General features: G+C 41.8%; 1 protein-coding gene across 3 annotated transcripts in view; it reads right to left on the minus strand.

Annotated features, from left to right (window-relative positions):
* NELL1 (neural EGFL like 1) overlaps positions 1 to 14,508 on the minus strand; it is a 294,641-nt gene that overhangs the window by 112,636 nt on the left and 167,497 nt on the right. For all 3 annotated transcript variants that reach the window (XM_057414377.1, XM_057414376.1, XM_057414375.1), the window contains exon 14: positions 3,078 to 3,200. In XM_057414377.1, coding sequence (XP_057270360.1) covers positions 3,078 to 3,200 — 123 coding nt within the window. The remainder of the gene's footprint in view (positions 1 to 3,077; positions 3,201 to 14,508) is intronic.

Below are 14,508 nucleotides of genomic sequence, written 5' to 3' on the forward strand. Positions count from 1 at the left end.
ACTTTTTATCCAGCGTCTCCTTCACAGAAACAAGCAACTTCAATCTGTAGATTCAGCATTCCTCAATTCAACTAGTTATACCTCTGTCCTCTGCCTTTCATGCTGTAATTTCTTCCAGCAAAGATCTCCCTGTATTACTTCTCATTTTCTGAACCAATCCTAAAATATAACCTGTCTAATTCTGTCAAATTTCCTAATGGTGCTGGCACAGCCTTATCCTGCCCTATCATTTCAGGTCACCTCAGCCTCAGCCTCAGTCTGTGCTTATCTACTGCCAAAATTTCAGTGTCTTTCTGAGGTGCTAAAGGATGCTTCTTGCACCAAAATTGAGAATGACCACAGGAGGGAAGTCTTATTTCTCTCTATTATATTGGCTCACTGTCTGTATACTGTTAACTGTGCATTTATAAAGATTTTCTTGTGTTCATCTCCACTACTCTTTCCGTTTTTATGTCACTTAAGCTCTGAGAGTAGCTATTTTAATGCAGAAGTGCATTTGGTCTCAGTCTGCGTCTTTTCCATCACCTTCCTTCCTGACAGTTTCCACATCTGGTTTGACACAATCCAGTCTTTAATTTGAGAGTCTGTTCTAGAAGCAATTCCTTATGCATGAAATTTGGTTTTCTACTCAACAAGTGTGACAACCTGATTATACTGACTTTTTAAAAACATATTTGCTTTCCTCTTCCCCATTTGTTTTGTTATTCTTTCTAAACCCCCAGCAACCACCACATTCCTCTCCAGATCATTTCTGTCCTTTTTATTTCTCCACACTGGTCATAAAAAAATGCAAACATCCCAAATTCCTGCCAGTCATTTCTTTATCTTTACCTGTAGTTCACCAGGCAATTTAATTTAACTATGCATATGTTTTCTTCTCTAAAATACAAATAACAGTAGGGTGGGGTTTTTATAAAGATTATCACAGTGCTATCCACTAAAGTCAAAGAGGAATGTTACTCTGATTTTCGTTTTTAGAACATTGCTAAAATGGATTGTTGAAATAGACTGTAGGATTAGGCACAAAGCCAGTCCTTTTCTCTCATCATAAACTTATTTTTCTTTTTATCTGTTTGCTAGACAGTATTAATAAGATTTCATATTGAACTATAAAGATAAGTTATTTCAGTAGCAGTTGTATTCTATATGTACACATTCATAACATACAGGGATTTATCAGTCACTTACAGATGACTCAAGGAGGAGGGAAATGTTCAGCATATCTTCAGATGGTATTACATTAACTTATCACCTGGGCTTTTATCTGTTTTTTTCCTACCTCTACTGCCTGAAGATAAAACTCCCAAATTACTACAAGGCATCATAAGCAGTCTGTAGTTGTCCAGACATGCTCACACCTCTTTCCATGTGCCAACCCTGGCACTTGTGCAAAAAAACCCATATGACTGCTAACAGATAACATATTGCCGTGGTAAAACAGAGGCAAAAGTGGTGTTTCTGGTGCTACCACGGGCAGAATAAGAACATATCTGTCGTGGTTTAAACCCTAGCCAGACAGCTTGTTCACTCACTCCCAGTGAGTGGTGCCAGGCTGAGAGCAATCGAGGGCACACCACCACCCCCCCACTACCCCCCCAGGGCTCTCCCTTTCCCTGCTCCCAGAGGAATGGGGAGAAGGATCGAAAAAGTGCAACTCCCACGGGTTGAGACAAGAACAGTCCAGCAACCAATGTACAACACAAATCACCACCGCTACTACCAACTACAACAACGATAAGAGAAAATAACAAGGGAAGAGAATACAATACCACCGGCCAAGAAACGAGTCCCACCTGGAAGCCCATGTCGCTCTGGGTAACTCCCAGTTACCCCCCACCCTGGGCATGACGTGCTGTGGTATGGAATACCTCTTTGGTCAGTTTGGGTCAGGTGTCCTGTCTCTGCTTCCTCCCGGCTTCCCCTCCTCCCTGGCAGAGCATGAGCCTCACAGAGTCCTTGGTCAGGGTAAACATCACTTAGCAGCAACCGAAAACATTGGTATCACCAGCACTGTTCCCAGGCTGGAAGTCAAAACACAGCTGCACCAGCTACCACAAAGGAGAAACATGACTGCTACTGCTGAACCCAGGACATTATCTTACACTAGCAGTCCAAGTGACCACAGAGCCACAGGATGAGAAAATCAGACTGCTACTTTACATTGAGTGGTTTATCACTTAACAAAATTTTCACAGTTCTAACATTAGCTAGTTTGCAACAGTATCTATCCCATGCAGTGCCAGATTATTGTTATCCCTGGTGACCTGAATTATTATTAGACTGCAAAGCCCTTCCTAATTCTCTTTTCAATTTATGCTTCCCAGTCAGAATACCAGAACACACTCTGTTTCCTCTATTTCCCCTTACACCTATCTCAAAAGGCAGCTAAAAAGATTTAAAGATTTAAAACCAAAACACATCTATTTTGATGTGAGTAGTCAAATGAAAACCAAATGATGTTAGCATAAAAGACAATTACTCTTAATTTAAAGGGCATCTGATTAAACAGGGAGATTTAGGTCAGATATAATGAAGTTCTTCTCTGTGAGGGTGGTGAGGTGCTGGCACAGGTTGCCGAGAGAAGCTGGGGCTGCCCCATCCCTGGCAGTGTTCAAGGCCTGTTTGGACAGGACTTGAAGCAACCTGGTCTAGTGGAAGGTATCCCCGCCTATGGTCGGGTATTGGAATTGGACGACCTTTAAGGTCTCTTTCAATCCAAACCATTCCAGGATTCTATGATAACTTTTAAAAGCTAGAGGTGACAGCACATACCATCCACAGTTTATAAAGCAATTAACACCATTTCAAAGCTGATTGATACTAGCACAAATGACAGTATACAGTGACAGTAAATGAGAAGGGGGTTTGAGCATTCCAAAACATATATCTCCTTGTTGCTAAGAATTTATGTTCAAATCCATTCCCATCACCTCCATGCATACTCCATTTGCCAGCTGATAAATCTTACAGCGCGTCATTGACGGAAAGCAGCCATCATAAATTATCAGAACATGGGTGACTGTCAGAAATCATAACTAGAGCTGCTGCTCTGCCATGTTCCTCAAGTGCAGCCTCACCTTGGCAGATGGTCCCATTCCCCACGTATCCGGGTTTGCAGGTGCAGCTGTGTCCCCTCACAGTGTTGGTGCAGATAGCGTTCTCATCACAGCTCTGGTGCCGGCTGCCACACTCATCATGCTCTGCATGGGGGGAAGTAAAAGAATAACAAGTTACAGGCAATGCAGTGAGCTCTGAAGCGTGGCAGCTGTGGCAGCTGAAAACCAAGAGGAATGACAAGGTTGCCCCAACGGGAGCTTGGCATTGGAGTCAGTGACTGGCCTGGTCTAGTTAGGAAACCCTGCAGCATGTGCATAGTGACACTGGAGCACTGAGGTTCAAACCAGGAACAAAGAACTGGTGAGCAGGCAAAGTACAACCATGCCGAAGACCCATCACAGAAAAATATCTGCGGTGTAGACTCACTTTTACAGCAGTGTCCATCACCAACAGTGAGAAGCATAAATACAGGATAAGTGAACCCAAGAGGAGCCCTAACAGCGCACCCTTTAAACACACAGCTCAGTTGTCAGTGACACACGCTGAGCTCCTTCTCTAACAGCACATAACATCTGACATTTTTAGAGCACCGTTCATAGCATCAAACCCCAAAAAGGCTCCCAGAGCAATGGGCCAGATGTTTCTTTCATCCAGCAACTTGAACTACTGCCACTGAGCCTAATTTGCTGCAGCTCCTGCACTTTGCTACACTTTGTTCTGGCAAAGCGGCAGTCAGAGGTGGCAGGCAACTGACCCTGGAGTTTATCACTGATTTCTGCAATTGCTATCAGTTTCCCTCCTGCAGTAGGATTGCAGAAAGAAAACTGGAATATTTCACACTTTTTCACTGGTGGATTTACAGTTTTGTTCTGTGGAATCAAAAGGATGCAGTAAAACTCCTTAAAACCATACAAAGGATAAGAGACAATCAAAAATCAGCATCTGGAATCCTCCTCCGTAGTCTTCATTTATGCAATTGAAACCATCAAGCTGTGAGGAAAAATGTATCCCTTTCTGGAATGAAAGATTTGCTGAAATACAGCAGTGAATAAAGGATGTTCAAAGGATTACAGACTAAATTTAGCCTTCTACAGACCACAGACAGAGGTAGTGCTTTTAAATCATGAGCAAAACACTCATTTTTACAGACTCTGAATTAAGCCCTTTGGAAGAACCTCTCCACTAAGAGCAACAGGATCAGAGGCTTTGCTAGGGTCAAGTTAAGCTCCACAATGCCCTCACTTTGCTATAGGGTAGAATGACAGCCCCTTTCAAGATAACTCAAGAGAAATATGAATTTGAATGGTGGATTCCAAGGAACCCTCTAAACCAAATACTTCTGCAACACTGTTGATAACTATTTGCAGAACATGTCCCCGACATTTGTTTTCTAGTTTTCAAATGCATTTGACAACAGAATAATATGGATTGTAACTATTCTCTTTGAAAGAACATCAAAGTGATAGAACAACATATGCTCACTCTTTGCTTTAAGCAAGAAACTCTCATACACACTCATTCCAAGGTGCCTGCCTTCAGCTGATAAATGCAGCTTACATTTACGCTATTAGTCCATGCTGGTCCAGAGCTCTGCTTAGGAATTCCCCTCAGCTCTTCGCCAGTTTTCAGACACCTCGTCCTCTGAATGCCAGGCTGCTTCACAGGCTGCCTGCTCTCTCCTTCATATTTGAATGACCTGTACCACAGCCTGAATCTTACCATTCTGGTCTCAGGGTGCTCAGAGTCAGACAGAAAATCTTCCAGGGAAGTGCTTAGCAGGCAGTTGAAGCTGAATGCTGCTTTCTTTTAAGAGATACCCTCTCCATAATGTCTCCCTAGTTACTACCATTAGTTTGCATGTGTTTGTATTCAGATTAAACTGAAAATGCTTTTGTGACAAACTCCTACACAGACAACAACATTCCTACTCAAACAATTGCCAAAATTAGCTGATTACCTGCTCAGCACTTCAGCTATCAACAAAAGATTTCCCAGCGCTAAAGTGTTTTGCCAAAATACACATGGGATTGTACTCTGCTGTGTTGTTGTAGGACTTGTAAATCAGCACATTTACCACTCCCGCAGATGTACAGGTGTGACAATATCAGAAGAGTGAGCCCTGATAAAGCTGCTTTGCCACAATCACACTGAAAACAGACGTCAGGTTTTCTCTCAACTGATATAATGTGAAGATTTAGGAACAAATCTGAACATTAGAACATCCTTCCTGGGACATCCTGATGCTGCCAGCACAAGGAGGACTGAGGTAAATGTATCTGCATGAGGAATCCCAAGATTTCTTAGCAGAAATAGAGCTGCAACAATGGGAACTTTAAGTTTTCCCTGGTGTGGAGATGTCTATAGATGATGCTGCTACATGCCCAATAAGAATGAGAATGCATTGTTTTTCTGCAAGGTACGAAAAACTTTTAGTCCCAATGGAAAAATCCTTAAGATTCTGTCAGTTGGGAGTTAGCTCCAGTTTCCTTCTCCCTCACAAGAGACCATCCTTTGGAGCACTTGGCGTTCACATTGGGAAGAGAGCACGGGAAGTGAGCTCATGTTTTGTCTAAACGCAAAGGAGACTATGACTAATTTCAAAGAACATCACCCATTCCAGCACTTCAGGCAGAATCTGCTGCTCCTTTAATGTTCTGGTAAATATTATGAGACTGACAGCAATCAAACACTGGAAGAGAAGGACACTGAAACAAGTGAAAGGAGTCACAAACAGCATCATTCCAAAGCACCAATGAGGTGAGAGCTGAGACAAAAATCTCAAAAGTCTTATCTTCCCTTGACTATTTCCTTTTCAGCTGAAAGTGAGAAGCACAGGAAAGAGGACTTGAAAAAGTCTTCTTTATTTTATACCCACACACATATATACACGTAGATGTAAATAAATATGCTGCCATGCTCAGGAATGAAACTGTCAACATTAAGTGTGAATGAAGTCATCCATCACTCTGTGACTTCTATTTGTTATATTATACAGACAAAAGGAGCTTACAAACAAAGACAAAAAGAACTGGCAGCTTGCTAAGAAGGACAGTACTGTGGGATGAAATTTCTTGACCCAAAACTCATTCCCCTGGATTAGTAATATCCATTTCAGAAAACATGTACCATTTCAGAAGAAGAGTTACAACAGCAACACCACTCTTTGGTTACAAGCAAGTATCTTGCTTATGAAATCTCTGAAAATTAGCTTCAGCGTTAGCATTCCTATTACTCAGGAATCCTGGTCATTGCCACCTCTAATTAATTCCATGCTTTGTCAGTGGTAAAGACACAACATCAGCTGCTTTCTTGTACCTCTGGTATCCTCTATGAAGTGAGGATATCACAAGAAGAATCAAATATCAATGCCTGGATTACCTTCTACTTAATCTATTTTCCCTACAAGCAGACATGAGGTATATGAAAAGACACATCATCTCTGAAGCTTCAGCTCATCTGTCCCTGTTTCGAAGCCAGCAAGTCACAGCTAATACACAAAATACACATTTAAACCTATTTGCATAAAAACCTTCTAGAATTCCCAAAAGCTTTCATGAACTTTTCCCAAAATCCTCAAGAGTATCTTATTTTCGTTGAACCTGAATCAGGCCAGCTTGTAAAGCAAAGACTATGAAGTCCATTCTTTCCCCAGCATTTATCTGAGCACTCGGAAGATCACTGGGTGGAAGAAATTAGTCCTCCTTTTATGAAAACCTATCCTCGCCACCAGTGTGGTCTGACTCAGTGCAATCATGACCTGTATCAACTGTGGGTGTCCTCTATGCACACATTAAGCTGTGTTATGATTTAGAAGAGCTAAGGCCTTCACAGACTCATAGAAGTGTTTGGGTTGGAAGGGACCTTAAAGTTCTTCCAGTTCCAAACCCCCGCCACAGACAGAGACACCTTCCACTAGACCAGGCTGCTCCAAGCCCCGTCCACACTGGTTTTGAGCACTGCCAGAGATGAGGCAGCCACAGTTCTCTGGGCAACCTGTGCCAGTGCCTCAGCACCCTCACAGGAAAGAACTTCTGCCTAATGTCTCATCTCACACTCCCCTCTGTCAGGTTAAAGCCATTCCCCCTCGTCCTGTCCCTACAGGCCCTTGTCCAAGGCCCATCTCCAGGTTTCTTGTAGCCCCTTTAGGCGCTGGAAGCTGCTCTAAGGTCTCCCCTTAAGAAGCCTTCTCTTCTCCAGGCTGAACAAGCCCAGCTCTCTCAGCCTGCCTTCAGTGCAGAGCTGCTCCAGCCCGTAGAACATCTCTTATTTTAAACCAAAATCTCTAAAGAAAACTTCTGTGTGAAGAAGGTGTCACTGGAAAGTCAGCTCTGGGTAACTGCTTGCCTTGGCAAACTGAAACTGCGTCAACTTGAACCAATGCCCACTCTGACAGCACTGCAGCTCTGGGACACTGATGTTTACGCATGTGGGTAGTGTTACATGACGGCACATGCACAGTGGCTGAAGTATCACAGTTGTCTCTGCTTTGTTCACAGGGAACCTAACAAAACTCAAGTTTATCTTGATGATTAGAATACCCAGGAGTGTCCGACAGAATCCATTCAGTACCACATGGCCTTACAGAGATAACAATCACAGAAAGCAAAGTTAATTCCCCAGAAAATAGTTTCTGGTGGATTGGTAGTTGCACATCCTATTATAAGAAGCACCAATGCATCTTAGAAATAGCAGAAAACCTGAACATAGACTATTCATGTAATCACAATGATTTTAGGGCACACACAAGTATCTTCTTTTTCCTGAAATCCCAGAGAAGAAACCAGTCACAGTAGAATAGGAAAACACAGACTGTCCCCTGATGAAGTCTCAGTAACATGAAATGAGTAAGAAACTGCTGAAATAAGTGCAATTATCAGAGTGCCATAGAGAGCTATGACTACCCTGTAACCCCCCACTGCTGTGCCTGCTTGAGGCAGAGGCACCCCAACCAAGCCAACACCACAGCACACCAACTTCTGCAGCATCAGCAGCCAAAAATGACTACGGGCACAGGTAAAAAACAACAGCTGGCAAGTACCTGGCACAGCAGAATACCAAGAACATGACTAAATTCCACACTGCCGACAGAACATTGCCTCTGCTAGCAACTGTAGTAGCTGCACCTTGAGCAACAGCAGAATCATCAGTCATGATGCATGTCATCTGTGAAGCCACCGGGTCAAATTTTGAACAGACCTTTAGCTTTCTTCAAAGCACAGGTTCCTCTTTAAGCTGACGAAGTGTCTGCAGGCTGTACAGCTCCTGCACACCTCCAATATTCAGCAGCTCCTACATTAACATGTAACCTGCTGATGGCTGAGCACTTCAAGTATAAACAGGAATATTCCAACAAGGACAAAATAGTAAGCGACCCTCAGGTACCCTTATTTCTGTAACATCTTCCATATTCTTACTCGTTTAACCAAATCTTACTGAGGAATGACATAATTGTTTTGTGATACTTGAAAAATACGTTCTGTGATGGGCTATGCAGAGCTGGAAGAATGCAGCAGGAAAAGCAGGAAAAGGGGGGGTGGGGAGAGTGGCACACAAAGATGTTCTCTGCCTGAGGTAATGTATTGTGCATAAAGCCACCCACACCATATTGCAAAACTGTTTGTAAGTAAAAACAACCACATATAAATCATTCAGAACACATGCAAAGTAAAAAAGGGATTTGTTTGGCATGGATTTATACAGACAGATGCACAAATACCCAAACGCATAAATAAACAATTACAGGTAAATACATATTTTCTCTGTTCCTGTGTAAACGAAATGGAGTGTTTGGGAAAGGTTCCAGGCAGCTCTGACAATGAGCATCAGAAGAACTGTCAGTAATCAAAGATGGCCCATTTCTGTACTTTGAAGTTTTGAGTATTATGAATATCCACATTTTTACTAAAGAGATCTTTTCAATGATCTCTTTCTCCATTATACAGGAGGAAGATGGCCTTGGCTTATACTTTGTGTGGGTATTTTTTAAAATGCATTTTTCAGAGCCACTGAAGAATTTCCAGGATGCTTCTGCTTTCCCATGCTGAAAGAGATACCACCATTGGACTTACTGGATTTGGATGGGCTCTAAAGGCAGAATCTATCCAGACCCCCCGTATATGCTTGGAATACCTCAAGTGTTTGTAGTGTTGCACACTTGGTCTAAAATATTTCATAGAAAATTAGAACCATAGATTGAAAATATGCAGCAACCAACAAATAGTAAACCTGAGAACCTTTTGGTCAAGAGTCATAACTAACTGTAGCATCAGGATCACCTTCCCTGCACAGTTCAAAACCCCATACTGGATTTCAAACTTAGGATTCCTAAAATGTACATTTGACATAGGATCTATTTTATCTTCATTCCCTTTAAATAAGGATGCTCTTCAAAAAAGGCCCAACATTGGCATGCAATTACTGGAGACATAACCCATGGAATGGTATTTCACCACAGCTATTCTTAGTTCTCCTTACAAGAAAAGGCCCCAGTTTAAACATGCTTACAAGATGGAAACTATTTTCTTATTATTAGGGTCTTCTTCAATTAGTTCCTCAAAGCCTTCATACTTGAATAATAAAACATTCCTCTTTGGAAAACACCATCCAAAGATACTATTTGTATTGATTCTGACTTTTACAGCACTGAAAGGAAATCTAAGTTGTTCTCTACACTGATGAGATGACAGTCACCTTCTGGTGTATATAACCACAAAGGCAGCAAACACTTCCATACACTATGAGCCTGACAATAGAGAGGCAACTCACTGACGGAACAGTGGTCCATCAGCTGCTCCCATTGTTTATGAACACAGAGGCCATTTGTATGGAATCCAGGCCCTAATGTAAAATTAATCAGCTCTCTAGCAACAGTCAAGCAACAGCCTTTGGAAACTCAGAAAGGAGAAAGCCATCTCTTCAAGTTCTTTTAAAAGGAAGCAATGCTTTATTGCATGGCATTAGGATTTGGATGTCCATGTAACAACTATGGCTTTCAAAAGAAGAGATTAAAAAACTGAATTTAGGAAGAATTGTGGACTGAGTGGAATCAGGATTTCAGTTCCTGAGTTGTGATAAAACAAAAGGGATGGCTTTAAAAGAGACAAAATAAAGGGAAGCATCATTCAGAACACACAGGAAGAATCTGTGCCAGCAAACCAGGGCACATGAAAAGCAACAAGGTGCTTGGTAACAGCCAGCATGGCTTCACTGAGGGGAAATACTGCCTGACCAATTTGGTGGCCTTCTATGATTGGGCTACAGAACTGATGGACAGGGGTAGAGCAGTTGATGCCATCTACCTGGACTTGTGCAAAGCGTTCGACACTGTCCCACACAACATCCTTGCCTCTAAATTGGAGAGACATCAATTTGATGGATGGACCACTCGGTGGATAAAGAACTGGCTGGATGGCCGCACACAAGAGTTGTGGTCAATGGCTCAATGTCCGGCTGGAGACCAGTAACGAGTGGTGTCCCTCAGGGATCAGTGTTGGGACCGGTCTTGTTCAACATCTTCGTCGCTGACATGGACAGTGGGATTGAGTGCGCCCTCAGCAAGTTTGCCGATGACACCAAGCTGTGTGGCTCACTTGATACGCTGTAGGGAAGGAATGCCATCCAGAGGGGACCTTGACACACTTGTGAGGTGGGCTGATGCCAAACTCATGAAGTTTAACCATGCCAAGTGCAAGGTCCTACACCTGGGTCGGAGCAATCCCAGGCACAGCTACAGGTTGGGCAGAGAAGAGATTCAGAGCAGCCCTGCGGAGAAAGACTTGGGGGTGTTGGTCAATGAGAAAATGAACATGAGCCGGCTTCCGTGTGTGCTTGCAGCCCAGAAAGCCAACCGTATCCTGGGCTGCATCAAAAGGAGCGTGACCAGCAGGTCAAAGGAGGTGATCCTGCCCCTCTACTCTGCTCTTGTGAGACCTCACTTGGAGTATTGTGTGCAGTTCTGGTGTCCTCAACATAAAAAGGACATGGAACTGTTAGAACAAGTCCAGAGAAGTGCCACGAGAATGATCAGGGGACTGGAGCACCTCCCGTATGAAGACAGGGTGAGGAAGTTGGGGCTGTTCAGCCTGGAGAAGAGAAGGCTGCGTGGAGACCTCATAGCAGCCTTCCAGTATCTGAAGGGGGCCTATAGGGATGCTGGGGAGAGAGTCTTCATTAGAGACTGTAGTGACAGGACAAGGGGTAACGGGTTAAAACTTAAACAAGGGAAATTCTTTCCTGTTAGGGTGGTGAGGCACTGGAATGGGTTCCCCAGGGAGGTTGTGAATGCTCCATCCCTGGCAGTGTTCAAGACCAGGTTGGACAAGGCCTTGGGTGGTATGGTTTAGTGTGAGGTGTCCCTGCCCATGGCAGGGAGGTTGGAACTAGATGATCTTAAGGTCCTTTCCAACCCTAACTATTCTATGATTCTGTGATTCTATGAATTAGAAACAAGCTGCACACATCAAACAAGGAATGACACTGCAGATAGGAAGCTGGTGACAGATAACAGCTAATTGCAAACCCACACAACCCTCGGGGTGGGAAGAAATCTCTATTTTCCCCTACATACAAAAACTAAAGAAACAAAGTCAAGTCTATATATGCCATTCAGAACTTCAGACGTACAAGCTCACACTGTCCATTTCCACACAGAAACAGGAAGGAGGAACATGGCGCAGAACAGAAAAGCTGTTCCTTGACATAAAGACATGCTGCAACTTCAGCCTTATGAGGAGTTAAACATGCAAATACTGCAGAAATACCAGATTTTCCATTCTTTCAATAGGAAATTACTTTTTTGTAATTTATGACACAACGAACAGCTCCTGGTGTTAAACATAAAATTATTTAGACTACATTCTCAAAGAGTAGACACAGGCTACTCATGGATAATTAGCAAGAAATAGTGGGGTTTAATGTGAATATAAAATTCTACATGGGCGCCCAGCTGCCTCTCAGAATAAAACCTCTTGAATGTTTCTTTTTTATTTAGAAACAAAATTCTTTCCTTGGCTTTCTGGCACCTGCTTAGATTTGGGTCACATTCACCTACCTACAGCAAGTTCATTTTACAAACTACTAATGGAAGCCATGCTTATTCTTTTTATTCTATTTTGTTCTACTTTATTATAATGAACTCATCTTTCTCCAACTGTCTAGAAACCAATGTAACAAAATAATAAGATTCATGTTGCTAAACTGGCATTTAGTGAGGAACCCTGAGATTTGTCTCCAGGATTCAATTTCAACATTAATTATTAGCTGGTTTAGTTTAGATGTTCACACCACCACTAAATCTTCTTTGCAGTCATATATTAGAAAATCATAAACAAAACCCATGTAATCTTATCCATGCATTTACCATGTATCAGAATTAACACGATACATGGATATATCTATGGGAAAATGAAAAAAAGAAAATAAGCAAAGCAAAAAGAGGAAAATCTGAGAAAGTCACATTCTGAAAAACTCGGTTTCAGGCTTGGACACACCCTGATAAGAAGGTCCCCAATCCTGATAAGAATATCCCCAACGATCTAGGTCAAAACTGGAAAACTCAGGAATCACTGGAATCATCCACCATTGCTTCCTTTCCAGTTACATTTTATGTCCCAAATCTTTTGTGTGTTTCAGTTGAGTAGACATGTCAAATTTGTCAAGAAGATTATAATGTTATTAATGTAGAAGAACAGCTACTAGATTGCTAGGGTGAAGATTTACAGTATCAAGAGGGTGTTTGACATTGAATTTCCATGTCGTATGTACTAGTGAAATATTAACAACATTGACATGTACAGAAAGTCCAGAAGGTATCCTTAACAAACAAGCAGGCTGATAATAAAATAGCAATACACCTGACTTGCTCTCAATTTACACTGGATGCTTTGCTGCAGATTTGTGGGCTTCTTTCTGAAAGCCAGATTATTCATGTTTGGATGCAGTACTGTCTAGTTGTTTAATGCTAACAAGTGATCTCAAGAAAAAAAATCAGTATTTCAACACTACACACTAGGACAGCTCACGTGAATGTGCCAGAGGATTAATAATCAAGTAGTTTGCACAGAGAATCACTGAATCGACCAGGTTGGAAAATACCTTTAAGATCATCAAGTCCAACCCCAGGACTGTTAAGTCCACCACTACCTCTTCCATCTCAACATATTTCTCACCTAACAAAAACATGAGGCAACTTTGTCATTAGCAATGTGAATCTTTGATTCTAAAACCTGGCAAACAACTCTGCGGAGCACAACTGTGGAGAAAGGCATCAAATTCAGTTCAGACCAGATTTAGACAAGAAATTCATTACAAGAGTTTGGAGAGGTCTGCATGTAGTGGATTGAGATGCAAACTAAAGAATTCCAGTAAGGAAGAAATCACACTCCATTATCAGAAAAAAAAAAAAAAAAAGCTCTTTTGCTACCTTAATGCTTTCAAGCATTGGCAAATTCATCCCATCAAAAGAATGAAGTCTTTTCCAAGGACAGTTTTTCACTGAGGAAGAAGCTGACATTCCGTATCCTGAAAGTCCACTCTGTTCAGAGCTGTCTCACAGACACAGTACTTGACATCAGTCATACTCTCATGCCTGAATTATAACACATACCAACATCTTTTAATAGGGACATGCTAAGCAATATGATCATCTTTGTTATTATTATGGGAGATTCAACTTCTAATACACTCCCTATCTTTTCTGCAAAACAGTTAAGCATCACAGCATTGGGCTTTATGAGGGACCTTGATTGCATATATTAAGTTGTATATTTGTAATCCACTAGTTACTCCAAATTAGAGTCTAAGTAGTAATTGCTTTTCTTGACATGGTTACAAAGCAGAGAATGTCATACAGAAAACAAATAAAGCCTGAAGTCACTGTGATGTACCACAGTGCGCAAGAGCAACTGCACAGCTCCAGCTGGACTGGAACAGTGACATTAATATTGAGAGAGGAATGGTAAAAAACAAACCGAAACACTTGTAGGAAGTTCTTAACTTCTCTAAATCACAGGACATGCACTTGGGAAAATAAAGAAATCCCACATAATGACAGTATCTGACAAAAATGTGACTACATTTCACAGTTGCCACTACCTAATTTACCACTGTCAGGAGAGATGCCTGTTACAATCACACCTGAAGATACAGTTTTATTTTGCCTCTGTGCTCTTAGAAGTTGAATATGGTCCAAGTACCTGTACTGCATTGGAAAAAAAATGCTAAAGCAATATGTGCTGATTTATTTATACAGCAATATAACTGAATCTAAAAGGACAGGCTGCTTTGTACCTATAAAACCATGAAAGCTGCATATTTTATGAAGTTGATATCAGAACCTCATCTTTCAGGTATTTTCAGTTCAACAATAGCTGCAAGCTCTATTTTGCACAAATCTCAAAAAAAAACTAATGTAAAAAGGATGAAATAGACCTCGGGACGCAATTTTTAGCCAAC

Source organism: Pezoporus wallicus, unplaced genomic scaffold (genome assembly GCF_028554395.1).
Source record: "Pezoporus wallicus isolate ANWC-B61680 ecotype Strahan unplaced genomic scaffold, APGP_CSIRO_Pwel_v1 contig_5967, whole genome shotgun sequence".
In the NCBI taxonomy this organism is placed as follows: domain Eukaryota; kingdom Metazoa; phylum Chordata; class Aves; order Psittaciformes; family Psittacidae; genus Pezoporus; species Pezoporus wallicus.